Below are 19,925 nucleotides of genomic sequence, written 5' to 3'. Positions count from 1 at the left end.
ATTTTTTTTCGGGATACACACTTTTCGCCTTACACTCTCTGTCTGGGAACCAATTAAGTTCGTAAGCCAAGGTCCCACTGTAGTTAAATAAATAAATACATACATAAAAAACAATCAAATACATAAATAATTAAATAGGTAAATAAACAAAAACAATACCAAAAATACACAAACACACCAACAAATAACTAACTAACTAACTAACTAACTAACTAACTAACTAACTAACAAAATAAATAAACACAGAGAAAGTACGCACACAGAAACTCCAAGAAGCAAGACATCAATTTGGGTATTTGACAGATAACGGCCCTTGAGAGCTGAAAATGGAACACCGTGTATCCGGAACGGGAACGAGAGGACTCAATATTAGAGTGAGAGTGTTTTGTAATGCGTATGCTAATTGCTTGCAGGATCCCACCAGGTTTAGTGGAGGTCACCTTTTTGTTTCCCAGCTGTTTTTTTTAAACAATGGATCCATATTAAACAGGTTAACCAACTTGGGTGTTTCATTCTTTCTGAAAAGCATCCAATAATGATGTCAGGGTACAGAATCAGATTCTGATTCACATCAGACCCTCTGGCACAATATTTATTGTTGAACCGAGGTGGTTGAAGCTCTTTCAAGTCGCGTGGTCGCTCGAACCTTCTGAGGACTCGATGAGTAAAGGCGAAAAGAGACGGCTGAGAAAAGATGAGGTAAGCCTCTTGGGAAATTGGGGAGACAAATGGGTAAAATAATGGAAAAGCCACCACCTGCGCTGTCCAATTTTTTGAAAGTGAGGCAAAGAACATCATCCTGACCTGGCAAGAGGACAACATTTCTTCCATCCCACGATGTGGTCAACCACAAACGTGCAGTCTATTTTCCATTTAACATGATTACCTAATTGTCTGTTTCACCGCAATACGCTGTGAAGATGATTTCACATTATCGGGCATTACTGATGCCCGATAGCATTAAAACCAAGTCACGCTTGACAAACCGATTCACACGGATACTAAAACGGAGAGGAGACTAACAAAAACACACATGGAAGGTTAAACACTGGCGGTGTATAGAGGGGGTGGGGGGGAGACCGCTCGGCCTTTTCTCTCCTCATCCCATTAACGTCAAGCCTGCAGCGGCCTGCCTCGAATTACATTACAGTCCATTCAGCATTACATCGTTCAATCTCTTGAGCATTCGTATGCACGTGATGGAAGGAGACCCCCCCAGTCAGCAGTCTTCGGGTTCTCGTGTGGTGCTCATTCACGCGCACGCACGCACGCCCAGACGCATTAATCTAAAACTGTCGACTATCTGCTATCAGTGCATTCAGGGCATATTCGGAAATGGCAGCCTGAAGGTCAACAGGTTCACCCCTATGCCTCCCCACTCCTTGACTTTTTCTTCTCATCACACCTGCTACAGAAGCGGCGGTAATGTCTCATTGTCGAATACAGGGAAGAGATAATAAGGGAAATCAAAAGTATATATATATATATATATATATATATATATATATATATATATATATATATATATATATATATATATAGTAAAGTTGACATGCTACTGAGTATCAACAAACCAATCAAGCGAGAAGGATGTATAATAAAATCCAAATACAATAATCCCTTTCTTTTTTGGTATCACATCATGCCCCTCCCAAATCAACCCGCCCGAATATTTCAGAAGCCGTATATACTAATAACCTCATTTAAAAAAGTATATATGAAATACCCAGTGTGTGTATATCTATCTATCTATCTATCTATCTATCTATCTATCTATCTATCTATCTATCTATCTATCTATCTATCTATCTATCTATCTATCTATCTATCTATCTATCTATCTATCTATCTATCTATCTATCTATCTATCTATCTATCTATCTATCTATCTATCTATCTATCTATCTATCTATCTATCTATCTATCTACCTACCTACACATTGTGTATACAACAGAAAAAATACAATAAATTGCTGGGGTACAGCTAATGGACGTTAGATATAGCAAATGCCCAAATGCTGCAGCCAAGTGGAGACTGCGGGGTATCACTGGAATTGAAGGGAAAACGGAATTGTTAACTGACCCTTCGGGCTGTTGCAGGAAGTTCTTCATAGCCTTCACCTGCTGGAAGTGACATGACATGTCAGTGGCCAGCACCATCTCCACGACCAGCGCGCGCAGTTCTCTGCGAGACGGAAGGGGGCCATGAAGGATGGGGTGGATAGGAGGGATAAAAAGAATCAAAATCTCACTGGAACAAAAAGCAAGCAGCCGGCACAGACTTTGAGAGCTATTTATAAACGTCTCGCGTTGACAGGTCCGGACTCATGCGACGAAAATTGGATTGATGCTGTCTGCTTTAATATATTATCGCAGTTTTGCCGAGTGCAGAACTATTGGACCTTGAAAGCACTTGTCATTTCCCACAGATCCAAATGTGAGTTCACCATGAATGCGTAATGTGCAAACGGAGGTCACCGGCCTGAACTTCGTCTTATATTTGGGTGCAACGGTCACATGAATTGTGAGTTGAATACCACTTTACCCTTATTTCAATTTGAATGAACAGAGATTTCATTCATTCATTCATTCATTCATTCATTCATTCATTCGTTCTGTGTCTCTGTCTCAGTCTCTCTCCCTCCATCTATGTGGATATTATTTATTTACATATTTATTTTTCATTCATTTATTCATTCATTCGTTCGTTCCTTCCTTCTTTTATTTGTTCGTTCATTCATTCAGCTATTTATCCATTTATTTATTTACTTTTTCATTAATTAATTCATTAATTCACTTCTGTATTTATTCATGTATGTATCTATTCATTCATGTGGATATTATTTATTTGTGTATTTATTTTTCATTCATTCATCTATTTGTCCATTTATTTATTTACTTTTTCATTAATTCATTCATTAATTCATTTCTGTATTTATTCATGTATTTATCTATTCGTTCATGTGGATATCATTTATTTCCGGTATTTATTCGTGTATTTATTTTTCATTCATTCATTCATCCATCCATCCAACCCATTGATTGATTGATTGATTGATTCATTCATTCATTTTGGGATGGACCCTGCACCTGGGAAAAAAACACTCTTAAATGAAGATCAGACTAATTTATATGCCCATCGGCGTCACCCAGCTCCCTCCCCTTGCCCACCGACCTCCAGTCGTCCTTGGAGAGGTTGTACAGGATGTTCATCTCGTCGTCGTCCTGCAGCAGGCGGTAGGCCGCACTCACATGGTGGCTCTCCAACACCGAGCGGTCGTTGTACAGAATAGCCGTGTCAGACCTGGGGGGGGGGGGGGAAGGGGCAAGCAAAGAGTCCATTACGCTGTTGGTGACCGTCTGCGAGAAACTCATGTCACCGCTTCGCTGCATAATTGGTGAGATGATATTCAACTTGTTTTCAATTTTTTTTGTGATGAGGGGTTTTTATCACCCGTGGAGGAATTAGATCAGTCTAATTTTTATATCAATGAGGTTCAATTGCCTGAAAACGTAATGGATTTCAATTCAGGCCAAACGACTTTACTGCCGAAATGAAAATCCCTTGACACGCCGACAGTGAAGTCATTGTGATGTGGACTTTGCGGTTCATTTCATAGAGTGAAGGGTTGGCGGGTCTTCTTTGAGGGAATTCACAGTGATTGACTGAGTTCTATCATTGGCTATTTATTTTGCTGACGTCACTTTATGGCTGCATTAATTGGTGTAACTTTAGAGGCACTGGATTTCTAATTGAGTTTGACTCCAAGTTTGATGTTAAAATAAGAAGTGGATTTCTTTGAATGCCCTTCCTTCTTCCCTTACACCAGGGCTGTCAAAGTCATTTTTGCCGCGGGCCACATTGTAGTTATGGTTTCCTCTCGAGGGCCGTTATGAATTTGGGGAACCTATTAGAATGTTTAAATCCCTTCAAATACAGTAAAGTCTCGTTATATCGATATTCAAGGGAGTCCGAAAAAATATCGATATAACCGGGACTATCGATATATCCGACCCTGTTTGCATGTAATTTTCTCCGTGCGTGCATAGAAATAGTATCGATATAACCGGGACTATCGATATATCCGATATCGATATAACGAGACTTCACTGTATTACATATAGAGCACGCAGTAAATTAATGAATAACTGGTTTTCAAATCTGAAGTCAAGAATAATGACTTTTATTGTGGTTGACATCCAAAAATATGAAATTTTGGCTCAGATTTTAGCAATCATCATGGAATTTAACTAGTTTGATTTGCTTTCGCGGGCCGATAAAAATGACGTGGCGGGCACGATTTGGCCCACGGGCCTTGACTTTGACACCTGTGCCTTACACAATGAAAAAAAGTCTTTATTTTACATTTACGCTCTTGCCCTTCCTCTTATGTTATTGCCAGAGCAGCCCCGGCGCATATAAAGGCCTCTTTCGCCTTGGTAAATGAGGGCATCGATCTCGGAGGTCGTGTGCTGAGCGCTTTTGATTTGATGATGCATTACCTTGTCTGAATGTGGAAGTTGTTTGTAGTCCCCGTGTGCTCGTAGTCGTGCACGGCCGCCGCGAAGATCATGGCAAAGATCTCCAGCTCTGTTAACCAATGCTGGTGGGATAGGGGGGGGGGGGATGAGGACAAGAAGGTGATGGGCGGAAACGGCAGCCGTGAATGAGAAAGAATGCACGTGGGGGAGGGAATAATGGACAGGAATTAAGTGATGCGAAATGGGAAGGCAGTGAATGGAAAAGCGGGGAAGGTTTGCATCATGATGTCGTGGGAGGGAAGACATTATGGTGTGGGGTGAATGGAAACAAATGGGTGATGGAAGACAATGGGGGGGAAGGTCGGAAGAGCAAAAAGAAAAGTTTAGAGGAGACAAGTTCGAAAGGAGGAGACAATACTAAACTGTAATGTGTCCTTGAGAGCTTTGAAAGGGGCTTGAACTAAAAGGTATTATTATTATTGGATTGAATTGGATTGGATATGCCTTTATTAGTCTAACAGTGGAGAAATTATTATTATTATTATTATTATTATTATTATTATTATTATTATTTTAACATCAAAGTGACTGACTGACCTTTTAAGGATGACTTTTATTTATTGGATGACATTTATTTATTTAGCCATGTATCAATTTCTTGATTTATTTTTATTTATGTGTGTGATATGCATTATTTTTTAGTGAGTATTTATTTATTTATTTACATATTCATTCATTGGTTTATCTATACATATTGATCTATTTATTTAGTCATCAATACATCTATTTATTTATGTATTTATTTATTTATCTATCCATTTATATACATATACACGTATCCATTTATTTATGTCTATTTATGCGTGGAATTATTTATTATTTTGTTATTTAAGATTTGTTACATATTCATTTATTCATTTATTCATTTATCTATATATTGAGCTATTTATTTATTTATTTATTTACAGTGAGACCTCAACTTACAAACACCTTATCTTACAAACTTTTCGTCTTACAAATGTCAAATTTCTGAAAATTAAACCTTATAATAAGCACTATTTTCATAATACACACCCACCACGGCTGGCGGAGTGATCTTCGGCGGAAGCACGCGACCGAACAGCACCAGAGGTTAAGTTACCAACAGTCCTTATGGAAGGTGACTCTCCTTCCATAAGCCATCAACGACTATCAAAAAGGTAAATAAAACGTTATTTTACAGCACAGTTTATTTCTTTAATTACAGTCATCATGTAATGCGCCTCTCTTTCCAAACAGCGATTCCCTTTGACCTTCGACCTCCAACGCCATTCCATCAAGCCATAAATGACCATCACAAATGTAAATAAAGTGACTTTATGATACAATGCAGTGTATTTCTTTCATTACAATACAATAGCACATTTATTATACATAGAATAAGGTATGTTGTGTGTACTTCTAAGGCTTATTTAGTTGAAAAGTATATTTTATGGAAATCCGGGCACGGATTTTTTTTTTTTGAGATACACACTTTTCGCCTTACACACTCTGTCCGGGAACCAATTAAGTTCGTAAGTTGAGGTCTCACTGTATTTATTTATTTATTTATTTATCCACATGTCCACGTATCCATTTATTCATGTATTTATTTAGGATGTATTTATTTGTTCTTTACATATTCTTTTATTCACTTATTCCTTTATCTATTTATTTATCATTTATTTATTTATCCACATGTCCACGTATCAATCTATTTTTTTATTTGTATTTGTGTGCGTAAATATTCAGTAGTTTTTTTTATGTAATATTTATTTATTTGTTATTTACATATTCATTTATTGGTTTATCAATATCCATCTATTTATTTATTTATACATTCATCTATCTATTTATTTATTTATTTATTTATATATATGCTTTTATGAAGCGGATAGTTGGGTTACAGACAAACACATCCCCGTGAATGGGCATTTTGTTTGCGTCTGCGACGAGAAATTCGTCGGGATACGATAATCAACAGTGGCGGATGGGAAAGGCACGAGGAACAAGAAAGGGAGCAAGATGGCCAATGCGTGCCCTCTGTGTATTTGCCCGTGGGCTCGCTTTTTGAATGACCTGTTGATTGTTGATTAATGGAGTCTGGAGGGCGAGCGGAATGACAAATGCTCTTGTGCGAGTCTCACAGGAGCACCGTGGTCACAAGTGGTAATGTGGTTTTTCCTGCATCAGGCCCGCAGAAAAAAAAAGCCAGCATGTCGGCGGCTGTCACAGACATCTTATTAGGGTGATGAAAGAAAAACACAGCGCAAGCGAGGAGGGCGGCGAGATAGAAATCGAGAATGAAAGTGTTGTTTTTCTTGTGTTGAGGAAAATGTAAATAAGGTTAATCCAGTGGTGTTGCACTTATTACTCAGAGGATCGTGATGTAAGGCTTTAAATTGAACTGACACCAAATGATGTTCTGTCATTCGCAAATTTAAGGATACAAATATCAAGGGAGTTTTTTTGGGGAGGGGACCAACACTTTCCACACATTGCCATGACACGAAATAAAATCCCCAAGATCTCAGTAAATCCCAAGACTTGTGATCATACTCTAAGATTAAATAAATATACCGTATTGGCCCGAATATAAGATGACCCCGGTTGCAAGACGACCACCTTTTTTCCAAGACTGAAGTTTGAAAAAAGACACCAAAACACCGTTATTTTCTGGTGTATAAGGCACACCCAAAAGCCTCCAATTTCTTCAAAAGATGACCATGCGCCTTATACACAGGTGCGCCTTATATGTGAAGAAATATTGAGCCTCAACAGGTCTCGCAACTACTATCAGCAGCCACCGACTCCATTTCCCCCTGTAGAAGAAGTCGTACGTAACCCCAGCCACTACTCTAGCGCCTTATAATGTGGTGTGCCTTATAGTTGGAAAACTTTTACATATTTATATATTATAATTAGAAAACTTTTTTCATTCATTGATATAGTCCGATGCGCCTTATATATGAAAAATGTTTGAAAATACACCATTCATTGGGGGTGCGCCTTATACTCCGGTGCGCCCTATACACTGGAAAATACAATAATTTTGATACTAAAATATAATTACATTACATCTGAAACTCATTATTCTAACAATATACTTATGTAAACTAAAGTGCAATCACATTCGTAAATCTTGGCTTCTGGTTTATGAAATGTAAAAAAACCAATTTATTCGTCTGAGGAGTCAAGTTCAGCATTTGCTTCAATGATATCTGTCGCCATCTAATGAATCTAAAGAATGGGAATAATGTCTATACCCCCAGTCTTCTTTCAATGCAAAAAAAAAACACAAAACAGCGTCTTATATTCTGGCCAATACAGGAATCATGTAACAGTTATTCGGGACTTCAATGTACTGTATGTGTAAAAATGCCAGAAGCATGAATTTCACATATTCATAAAGTCGATTTGTGCTTGTCTACATATGCTGCAGCACCATTTGTGTTCAACCTGTAAAAACAGGGTTACAGCACCGCGCCACCAATGCTATGGCGTGTTAAGCCCGAAATAAATTCTGACATACTCACCACCATGCCGGTCTTGAGTAATAAGTAATGAACAGTCTGCGTAACGTCGGCAGCGTGTATTAAGTTGTGGTAAGGGTTTTTATGCTTGCTGTATCCAACTTCCAAGGCCTCAACAAATGACACGACTGCAGAGATTGGGATCTGGAAAGGAGAAAAAAAAGCACAGAGATTATTAAAATTGTGAAGCTCCAATGAAAAGGGGGTGCGGCTTCAAAACCATTGCTCTCAATTTTTCAATAATAATAATAATAATACACTTCATTTCTAAGGCCCTTTACAACTATTATAAAGCATTTTGCAAAGCGGTCGGTGATTTGGAGCATTTCAACTACTTGATTTACTGTTATTATTATTCTTTTTTTTAATATGCGGTAGTGCGCTATCTTTACCTTGAAACGGCTGATGAGGTCGTATCTGGTGAGCAACTCGTAGAAAATGAATTTAAGCGCGTGATCGCCGCTGGCCTCGTTCAGAGCGAACACATCAAATGACCACTTGTCAACATTCTGCGTGGGAGAAGGAAAAAAAAGGTATTGTACTCTTTTTGGTTATGAATTTGAAATTAGAGAATAATAGGAGTGAGGTGCTTTGTGTCGCTATCAGGCAGAACCCAATATTGCTTCTTCTATTGTGGTTTTGCCCTGGGGCTCAAATCAATAAGCATTGTGATCAATATCTATTGAAATATGTCTGGTAAAATGTTAAACGGAAAAAAGAAGACAAGAACGACCTTGAATTGTATATGTTAAAAAAATATTTAAAAAAACCGAACTCTCTTTGATGTTCTGCCCGACAGCAACAATATGAATTCTACTGATTTCCAGGCGTGAAGTCGTACTGTGCACAATTTTTTTTTTTTTTCCAGATCTGCTTGGCTTGATTTTGTAGGCTATGTGTAAATACCTTCAGCACAGATATAACGGAAGCCGGGTAGCTGAGTCCCACTAAATTGGAAGTGCGTCGGTACATTCTGTTTGGATGAGATAAAACACACCGCTGGGAGTCAACACACGTGGTCCTAAACAACAACACACAACAAAAACCCATAATGTGCAGTTTCTGCAAGTTTGAAGGTTTTCTGGTAGATTGTTTAGGATTGTTTAGATCACGGGTGTCAAAGACAAGGTCCGGGGTCCAGATCTGGCCCGCCACATCATTTTATTTGGCCCACGAAAGCAAATTGAGCCATTGAAGTTTCGTGATGCTTTCTAAAGTCCAAACCAAAATTTCCAATTGTCGCATGTAAACCACAATAACAGTCATTATTCTTGAAAATTAGTTATTCATGAACTAATTCCCTGCCATTCCCAAATTTATTCGGGAATTGATACGTTTGACGTAGAGCGCCATTCCCTAATTTTTTCAGGTTCTGTTTTTTCTTGTGGGGGGTGCCGATAAAGCCCTGGTCAGACTTCGGGTGGGATTTGCCTTTTGTCATTGTTAGCGCTTTGTTAGAGCTTCAGCTGTTGTTAAAGCACTATATAAACTAATATGTATGTATTGCATTGCATTTTGTACAGCCGCCCCCATTTCAAACTCAGATAATTCCAGACGTATATAACTTAGGAATTAACTATTTTTATAAAAGAAGAGAGTGTCAGGTTTCTTATTGAATGTTTATGTAGTCTTAAAAATCAATATTCTGTGAGGCCTGCAATTTGAATGAAAATGACAAAAACCCTGGCACTGGAGTGTACACATTTTTACACATCGTCTGGCAGTGAATTTGTTGTGCGTTCTAGATGTAAGATGTAATAATTTTACTTGCCGCCATCCAAATTTGAACATGTTCAATCGTATTTTCATGCTGCAATCCAATTGATTGTGCTGCCCCTTCTGGTGTTCTGACAAAGGCTAAAAATAAGGCAGGAAGGAGAGCAGGGTTTAATTGAAAAATTGTATTAAATAAAGTCAGCAGACAGAAAGGTCCAAAGCAGCAAACAAAAGCATGAGTAAAACATGATAAGATGAAACAAACCTGACAGGGTGAAAAAAAACAATGACCTGGGAGCCCTTTTAACTGCCACTGATTAAAACGACCAACACCTGTGCAGCTGTAGGCGGGGCCCGACAGTGCCACCCCTTGGTCGCAAACCACAACGTGACAAATATGAATTCCATATGCGTTGGGGAATAGCGTACTTAGTTTTACCTCTCCACAAATATTCCCGCCTGGACGGCGTGGACGATGCTTCTGAAACGAGGTTTTTCCTCATTACGTCGCAGCATCAGGCCCATCTGTCGCGTGAAGGTGGAGGCCAGCCAGTCACGCACCTCCGACGGTACCGACTCAGACTGGATGTCGCTGAGTTCATCCTCTGTGTCCACCAAACGCCTGAAAGGAGAAGCGGGGAGGGTTAAAATTCAATTCGCGGAAGGACGGAAGGGGGGCGGGGGGTATGGGGTCACGGCCAAATCCTCGCCCATCAAAAATGTCATCACATCTTATGTAACTCTGCATCTTAAAATGCCACACCGCCCCGTTCAAATTCAAATGTGTGATAACGTTGCCGCTTCGAAGACTTTAACGCGGACCGTCAAAGTCTTTGAAACGAGACGAATTTGTGACGGCAAGGCCGCAGCAACACATCGCAGGTGCTCAGTGCGGTCCCGTGCCGCTTTCATGGTTTCATCATCCGCCATCCTGGCTCGGGTGGTCGTGCGATCGCCGGCCCTAATCTGCTTGGATCCACACGACGGGGAGGTTTACATAATTTTATAATCCTGGATAGATCGCTCCTCTTTCATCTAGAACTGCTTCATGTCATCACAAAGAGGGTACAGCAAGTCCTGAAGAATGAATGACTCTCTGTGTCTTAGTTTTGTCATATTGTCTTTGTGCTGTCATATTATTTGTTATTTAGTTTTTTTTTTGTGCTTTTGACTTCAAGATGGCACCGCGAGAGTGGCTGCCTTTCCAGCAGCTCGTGTATTTTGTTTTCCTACTTTTATTCCTTTCATCACTTTGCTGCTGTGAAATGTAAATTTCTCCACAATAAAGGCAAATCCAATCCAATCTCATAGGCTGGAGCTGCGGACCACACGTCATTCTTGTCACTTAGGCTTGCCTTGTTTTGGAGAAAAAACTGTTTCCCTCAAAATCAGTACAAATAAAGTGATGAAATGTTCAGTATTACTATTGACTGTTGTATGTTTACTATTCAGACAAATTTTACATTAATTGTCAGATGTAAACACATTATTTAGCCTTTTTTTAAATTTATTTTTTACATTTCCCATATCATATTAGATATTTTTTCCTCCAATATACACGTGGCATTTCTTATTTTTCCATTTCTTCATTTGGATGGATTATTTTCTTTTTTTTGGGGGGTTGTATTTGTCAGACAGTATATTATTTTTTCTTGCAATATTTTTGTAGTTTTTTTCAAAGGTTTGCTATTTTCAGAATTTAGACGAATGCAGAAATATTTGTATTTTTCTGTCTATTCTAATAACTGTCAGCATTACTTTTGTCTAAAATATATATATATATATATATATATATATATATATATATATATATATATATATATATATATATATATAAAAAACAATTATTTTTGCAAATGATCTTAGTGTGATTCAACTCCAAATAAACTGTCCAAGTAGTAATGAGAGTCTTTTTGAAATATGTCATTGTTCCCATTTTGCTCATGGCAATATTCACCAAAACAAAAATGATTGGCCAAGCATCAGCAAATTTCAAAGCTCACCTGGTCTCCTCGATGTACACCGACTCCAGCACGGATGCCGCGTACTCGAGGTTCTTCTTGAGGTCGGCAAGGGAAGCCTCCCCCCTCTCCAGCTGTTTGACCAGACATCTTAATCTAAAACAGACATTGGACAAACCGGTTCACAAAGTGGATTAAACTCCTCTGCCATGTCGGCATGATCCATTCACTGGCTAATATTAGAATCATCCGGTTTACTTCTGACGCTTGGTCAATAACTAATAATACATGTCTGAGACACAGTCGTTTGAATTAAGTTGACAAATAAATTCTTCCCTAAAATAGTCGGCTACATTTTCCTGTCAGAAAAAGAGTTACCAGCATGTGCGACTTTGACACTGGCGGGTGGAATTCAGAAAGAGAGGACAAATAGCGGCATGTTGAGGACAAATTATGGGCCCGTGAAGGACAGACATTTATACGTACGGTCAGGCGGGTTTGGTTATGTACGTGCAAGTGCCATTAGACACGGCGACGGATCCAACACGGGGTAATTAACACCATTAAATATCACCGCCTTCCATCTGCAAGTGTCAGATGCAGGTAGAGGACTTGGACAATCAGTTAATGGGAGTGGTCGTCGTTAACCTCCTTTAAATGAGCATGTCCTTCCACCGGATGTCAACAATGACAGTTGAAGAGCAAGCCAGTAACTGAGATGTTTTTTTTCACTGCTGTATTTAGAATTTCAGTTATCGCGTATTTTTTTTTTTTGCCTGACGTGACGTCACATCTGGAACGCCCCTGACCGAGAAAGCGACAAACAATGCATTTTGGGTACTTTGTTTGGTCTGAAAACTTTGTGTTGATCTGTGTTGATGGCGAAATTAGAAGGAAAACACATACATAACGAGATGGTGAATCGTTGTGTGTTGCACCAAAACTACTATTTGATACTAGTTGACACAAATTTCCAGTAGACAAATCAGCCCATTTCCAAAGGAGCTTGGGTGCCATCTTGTGCATTTTCGGGGAGCTACATTGGAGTCCAGACACCTCAAAATGACACAGAAGGACTTCTTTAATCGATTGCAAACATTTATGCTTTCCTCTTCAGAACTATTTGAATCATATTCATAAGTGGATGAGTAACAAGAAAGCATCTTCTCCGAATCTGAAGCCATTGTTTTGATTCGAGAGCAAGGCTTGACTTCACGAAAAAGGGGGCGGGACCTTCTGAAACTCGCCATTTCCGGGGTCATTTTGAACTTGTTTTGGGACTCTAAGTCATTTTTATTGTTGTTTTGCATTTGACTCAAACTATAAGCCTGCGTGTTTTGGGTATTTTAGATGCTATAAAACGTTTTTCTGATGTCAGTTAGGAAACAAAAAAATGGTGTCGATTGTCCTTTAAGTCTGGCATATTCATGATCCAGCAAAGACAAACGTGATAAAGATGACTTGTTGCTAGAGGCTAACGACCGCTGTCGTTTCGCCGGTGGGTCATGTGATTGTTCATCGGGCAGCGCATGTTGTTGAATTATTAAGGGGGAAGATTTCAGACGCTTTCATTGATTATCGGAAAGCTGCCAGTGGCCTATTTTATCCCCTTCTCTGCATGCAACAGTTCTCCCAATTCGCCAGCCCGAAGAATGAAAACAACCCGTTACCAGATTTGTTGAATGCAGCATCGATGACCGATATTTAATAGCACTTTACTGTTCACTGCGTGATGAGCAGCATTGAAAAAACGAGCGGCAATGCCATACGGCTGTTGATTCTATTCTGTTTATCATTTCAGAAGAAGAAAATTAACCTGAATGAAGAAATTAACCTTGGGAAAAAAAGCAGAATGCGGGCCTGAAATAAGTGAAGGTCAGAGAAAACGGAGTGACGCAGGAAGCATCCTTAGAAGACACAAAATTGCGGTTTCGATGTGTCCTTTGGTGCAAGGACCCCCAATTGCACTTTAGGTCAGAGCTGACGCCAACTGATGATGCAGCTTCAGTAGCAACTGGAGGTTCCGTGTCTTGCTAAAGGACACGTCAATATGGTCGCAATGGTAGCCACGGGAAATGGTCTAAGTTTCTCCAGCAAATTATTATACAGTAAAGTCTCGTTATATCGATATCGGATATATCGATAGTCCCGGTTATATCGATATTTTTTCGGACTCCCTTGAATATCGATATAACGAGACTTTACTGTATATATATATATATATATATATATATATATATTTGCATTTTAGAACGTGCACAATTTTGAATGAACAGGGGAGTCCAAATGTTTTGCAAAGGGGGGCGGATTTGGTGTGTTAAAAATAGTGCAGAACGCCGATGCGTATGTGGAACTGTCGGGGCTTGGAATTGAAGCGGATTTACGTGGGATAACAGATGTTAGAGAATATCTTTTTCGGCAATGGATGCTACAGCTTCGTGTTTGCTTTTAACATTTAGCTTGTAGCAGATGTGCACATTTCACCCTGACGTCCCTGATCCATTGGTGAAGAGGACACTTTGATCCATTCCTCTTTCATCTAGAACTGCTTCATACAACAGAGAACCAGAATCAGAAAGCCTTTAATAGTCCCACAATGCGGAAATTTGAAAAGGAAAACAAAACATGTCTGCTTTTTGGAGACTGAGAGCAGGCTAATTGTGTTTTGGGTGGTACGGGATGTGACGTCACACGTGTGTATGATTTTGAAGTGCGCTTTTCAACCCTTTCATGTCTTTCAATTCCTTGATCTCCTTGATGTGCGTCTCACCCTGACGCATAGCACACGCTTGAAAATGGTATAAAAGGAGCTGTCGCGAGACAGATAGATTGGGCGAACCACGGGGCAGAATCATCTCAGACTCATCTCGGACTCACAGACTCAAAGAGACTTGCAAAGCCCCGCTACATCACAGCGCGACTTGCTCGACTCCACGCCGCAATCAAGCTCTGCGCGTCACCTGCCTGGGAGATCTGACAACGAACCTACTTACAAATAAAGAGAACCATCAAACTCTTTAGGGACACCCTCAGTGTATCTATTTTCACCACAGTCCAAATGAGAATAGTTTGAAGGAAATCAGAGTAGTTAGTGCAGAGCCATGAAACAGCGCTCAACAATGATGAAATCTCAAACCTTTCAAAAGAAAGCGTCTCCCTTCTCTACGTGATTAAAATGCGGTAGCAATCTGACCACGTATCCAAGACGAGTTTGTCTGTGAAGCATACCTGAAATTTGCCCCATGATATTTTTATTCAAATGCAAAACACCAATAAAAATGACTTAAAGTGCCCAAAATCTGCAAAAAATTGAGCTGCGAATTGGGCATTTTCAGAAAGTCCCGCCCCCAGTTCGTGACGTCACGCCAAGACGTCTTGCATTGTCTGGAGAATCCAAACAATGGCTTCAGATTCGGAGAATATGCTTTCTTGTTACACATCCAGTTATGAATATGATTCAAATAGTTCTGAAGAGGAAAGCATCCATGTTTGCAATCGATTAAAGAATGTTTCCGTGCCATTTTGAGGCAACATTGGGGGGAAATGTATCACCAAAAAAGAGGCACAAAATGGCGACCAACCTCCTGTGAGGAATGAATCAGCCCATTTCCACAGGCTGATAAATTCTTTATATGGAGCTTGATCGCCCTCTTCTGGCTCTTTTTGGTGCAACACAATGTTTACAGACCGAACAAGCACAGCAAAATGCATTGACGAGATGGAAGGACTGCTACAATGTGTCCTTTTTTCGGTCAGGGGCGTTCCTTCAGTGACGTCACGTACGGACTAGTCACAAACAAGACTTCCTGAATATTCAGCGCGAGTCTTAAAACGTAAAATATAGCTATATGCGGTGGAATCTTATTAAAATACGCTCAGTAGAAGTCATTTGAAGCCATTTTACAAACTATGGACACAACTTGTCCGGAGACGTCGGTTGTCCTTTAAATATTTGCTTATTTTTTAATGTACTGCTAAGTTACATGTCTTATGGCCTTTCACAGCTGCCTTCCCGTGTTGCCCCGTACGGCTATTTTGAGAATGACGAGGAAGTGAATGGATATAGGGAGCATCATCATCAGATGTGATTTTGGCTAGCTAATGACAGTTATTAGCAGCAGCTGCGCGCAACAGAGCTCTGCTAGCTCATATCGGCGTTACGGAAAAAAAACAAAACCAAAAACAAAGTCGCTCTATCGCCAATTAATCAGAAGTCATGCGAGAGGTAGGAAATGATATCCGTTGCATTTGTTGTTGAAATATGTGACATTTAAATGGGAAATAAATTAAAAAAAATACAAATGATGGGAAGTGTATTGGACAACCCAATTCAGGAACGTAAACAATTCAACCCGTTGTAGTTTGCATCCATATTATGGTAGGTTTGAAATAAATAAATAAATACATAAATAAATAAATAGGTACAAATCTATCAATCTCTCTATCTATCTACTCCTGTGACTGTAAAGTGACCTTGAGAGTTTTGAAAGGCGCTTTGAAATCAAATGTAATATTCTCTCTCTCCAGCTAGCCCGTTCTCTCTATAATCATCATAATACTACTACTACTACTACTACTACTACTACTACTACTACTACTACTAATAATAATAATAATAATTATTATTATTATTATTATTATTATTATTATTATTATACATTTTATTTTAAGCGCCTTTCAAAGCTCTCAAGGACACTTTACAGTCACAGACAAGCATAGGTACTATAATAAATAAAACACAATCACAAAATAGAATCAATAAATAAAATACAATTATAAATAGAAACCAGAGAAAGAGCTACACAGAAAAAGCAATTTTAAATAGGTGGGTTTTGAGATGGGATTTGAAGATGGGAAGAGACTCGATGTTACGAATGTAGGGAGGAAGCGAGTTCCAGAGTTTGGGGGCAGAGCAGCTGAAAGCTCTGTCCTCCATCGTGCTGAGACGGGCAGGGGGAGGCACACAGTGGTGGAGGGAGGAAGAGGATCTGAGGGAACGAGGGAGATTAGAAATTTGAAGAAGGTCAGATATGTGTGGTGAAAGGATGAGGTTGTGGTGATGATCCGGGCTGAAGAATTTTGGACAAGTTTGTGGAGAAGTTTCTGAGGGACACCAAGGAGAAGTGAATTTGAAATAGTCTATCCGGGAGGCGACAAGACTATGAACGAGGATATCAGTGATGTGAGGAGTGAGACGGGCGGAGACGATTGATATTGCGTAGGTGGAAGTACGCAGATCGGGTTAAGTTATTTAGATGGGAGTGGAAAGATAGTGTACTGTCAAGAATGACACCTAATTGGAAGGAGAAACGGTCCAATTGTCAATAGTGAGAGAGAAACTGTTAGCTTTGCTCAAGGTGGATTTGGTACCAACGAGTTGAATTTCAGTTTTTTCACTGTTAAGCTATCTCGCTCTCTCTCTCTAGCGAGCTCTATTTCTCGAGGTAGCTCTCTCGCTCTAGCTAGCTTGCTCTCTCTCTCTCTAGCTAGCTCGCGCTTTATCTAGCTCACTCTCTCTATTCATCCATCTATCTATCTCTCTGGCTATCTATCGCTCTAGCTATCTAGCTAGTTGCTGTGTGATCAGCTATCTATCTATCTCTCTGGCTATCTATCGCTCTAGCTATCTAGCTAGTTGCTGTGTGATCAGCTATCTATCTATCTATCTATCTATCTATCTATCTATCTATCTATCTATCTATCTATCTATCTATCTATCTATCTATCTATCTATCTGCCTATACCTACCTATCCATCCATCCATATATGCAGTCCTAGTTTACCAAGATAGTTTACCAAATTCCAGCGTCACGAACCTGTGCCAGGAAAATATATGATGCACTGTATTCCCAACTCATACTCTAACCATAACAATAAGCCAGTTTCAGCAGCTTGGGGGAAAAAGGAGGCAAGGGATCAGAATGTCAGGATCACGCTTGCATTTTTCCAACAAGATTCCTGGGTTGACGGTGTGTAATCAATGCCCCGGGGTCAAACTAATCACCAGTGAAGATTAGCGTGTACGCTCTGGGAACGCGCAGCATTGTTTTGTGATAAGCGGCATGAGGGCTGTGAAAACATGATGTCTGAGGTCCTGCGGCTGCATCGTGATTTCAGGCTCGATGGATGTACCCCGATAATTTGATCTCAAGTTGCTGTGTGATCAGAAGAAAAATGCTAGCAGGCCAAATGGAAACACATCCAATGTGATGTTACGTAAATAAAGTTGATCAAGTAGTACCCACAATGGAGATTGGAGGGAAGCAGCTGTTGTGTGGACTAAAAATGCTTCCAACGCTTCATTGACAGATTGACTGTGTGTGTGTGTGTGTGTGTGTGTGTGTGTGTGTGTGTGTGTGTGTGTGTGTGTGTGTGTGTGTGCGTGTGTGTGTGTGTGTGTGTGTGTGTGTGTGTGTGTGTGCGCTTCATTGAACAATGGTGGCAACTCCTTCGAAAATTTCCGATACACGTTTCTAAACAAAGCATTTCCCGTGGGAGGCGGCGCGTGACAGATGTGACGAGAGCAGCGGGCGATAGAAGAATCTTTAAAAAAAAAAAAGATCAGTCCTCGGCTGAACGCGGCCCACTCATGTCAATGTCTCAATCAAACGCACCTAGAGGAGTTCAAATACAAAGGCAGAGGCAAAGGCAACTTTCAAAACGTCTCGGCCCGGGTGGCCGACAACTTCTTCAAGAAAAAAAAAAAAATAAATAAATAAAAATTCAAATCAAACGTTTGTTTTGTTCAATAAAGCAAAAGCTACAAACAAATTGCCACAAGCCACGTGTGCTCCTCTTTCTAAGCGCCTTTCAAAGCCAAGTATGCAAATTGCCAAACAAACATTCGTTTGGCAATGTGCATACTCAGCACGGCAGCCAATCAGAAGCCTGTTTCGTGCTTTGGACTATACCGTGACTGTAAAGTGTACTTGAAAGTTTTGAAAGGCGGTTAGAAAGAGGAGTCCACGTGGCTTTTAGCAGACAACGCAACGCAAACATTGCATTGTGAACCATGACGACAAACGACAACTGGAGCAAAACCTTCAGCAAGGGATATTTAGCGTAAATTAAGCAAGGCAAGGGAGCATTTGTGGTAGGTACTTCCTTAATTAAAAAAATCCTTGATACTTTGCAGCAATGTTTGTTTGTTTGTTTTTTTGCGATTAGTCATCTTATTGTGTTTCAAGTTGTGAAAAATGGGGCAGGCAACTTTATGGCCGGGCAAGCAACTTTTCAGAGTTGTCAGCCCCGGTGTCCGCTAACTTTTTGTCATGAGTTTCAGACACTGATATTATTGAGAAAAAAAAGGCAAATGAATGTGTATTTGCGTCAAAAACTAGTCTGTCTAAAATGAAATGTCATCTATATGTGACATAGCAGACAGCAATTATGTGACACGATGATTTTGGGAAAATATTGAGCGGGCAGAGAAAAAAAACTATCTGATGATGACACACATATAGCATCGTGACAAACATCTGCTTCGCGAAGCTTCAAAGCTGTAAGAAAATTGACTTTGGTGATATTCTCGGCTGCGCGAGTTGATAAAAGCAACGGATCGCTTCTGTGTTTGATATTGCGCCAGCCGAGTCATCATTCTTCAAGGCCCAAACGTTTCATCTAGGGTAAAAGCCCTATCGGCCACTTTTACCCTCATGATAAGCTATGCAGACATTTCCATGAGAAAGAAAAGCACCATAAATTATGATGCCAAGCTGACTACCTTTGGGTTTAATATCCCGAAAGGTTGAAACTGCCATCGGCCGAAAAAAATGACAGCAAAATGGTATTCGTCCAGTATTTTATGACAAGCGTCTTTCATAGCTCTGACTCTTTTTTTCTACTAATCCGAATGAGTGATTCGACATTTCAGGGGAAAAAACTCATTTGTTTTGCAGCAGAGAGCTTCATGGTGCACAGTCGGACTGCGTCATGGCCCGGCACGATAACAATTGCGGCGGGCACGCTGACGTCAGGAAAACAACGTTGATGATGACTAAGAGATTTGCACCCCTTGACCGCCTTGGGGGAAATTATAATGCAGACAAAATGCTATACTCAGTAAGCAAATAGTCGGTCTTTGCACAGGATAAAGAATATATGCCTGTAAACCTTAACATTTTTCAAATGTTGCCCCAATATTGTTGTTTGATGCTATTCATTCACTAGTTGATAGAGAATCGACAGGATAGAAGTTATCACATTTAAAAGTTTC

At 39.9% G+C, this 19,925-nt stretch overlaps 1 protein-coding gene across 3 annotated transcripts in view; it reads right to left on the bottom strand.

Moving 5' to 3' along the window:
• Positions 1 to 19,925, bottom strand: part of pde1cb (phosphodiesterase 1C, calmodulin-dependent b) — a 99,876-nt gene that overhangs the window by 12,626 nt on the left and 67,325 nt on the right. For all 3 annotated transcript variants that reach the window (XM_089008308.1, XM_089008309.1, XM_089008310.1), the window contains 8 exons: positions 11,753 to 11,866; positions 10,189 to 10,371; positions 8,940 to 9,006; positions 8,426 to 8,542; positions 8,037 to 8,177; positions 4,504 to 4,604; positions 3,176 to 3,304; positions 2,084 to 2,185 (listed from right to left, as the gene is read on the bottom strand). In XM_089008308.1, coding sequence (XP_088864434.1) covers positions 2,084 to 2,185; positions 3,176 to 3,304; positions 4,504 to 4,604; positions 8,037 to 8,177; positions 8,426 to 8,542; positions 8,940 to 9,006; positions 10,189 to 10,371; positions 11,753 to 11,866 — 954 coding nt within the window. The remainder of the gene's footprint in view (positions 1 to 2,083; positions 2,186 to 3,175; positions 3,305 to 4,503; positions 4,605 to 8,036; positions 8,178 to 8,425; positions 8,543 to 8,939; positions 9,007 to 10,188; positions 10,372 to 11,752; positions 11,867 to 19,925) is intronic.

Source organism: Hippocampus bargibanti, linkage group LG11 (assembly GCF_051943395.1).
Source record: "Hippocampus bargibanti isolate YZ-2025 linkage group LG11, ASM5194339v1, whole genome shotgun sequence".
Lineage (NCBI taxonomy): Eukaryota > Metazoa > Chordata > Actinopteri > Syngnathiformes > Syngnathidae > Hippocampus > Hippocampus bargibanti.
This window is presented reverse-complemented; position numbering and strand designations above follow the sequence as displayed.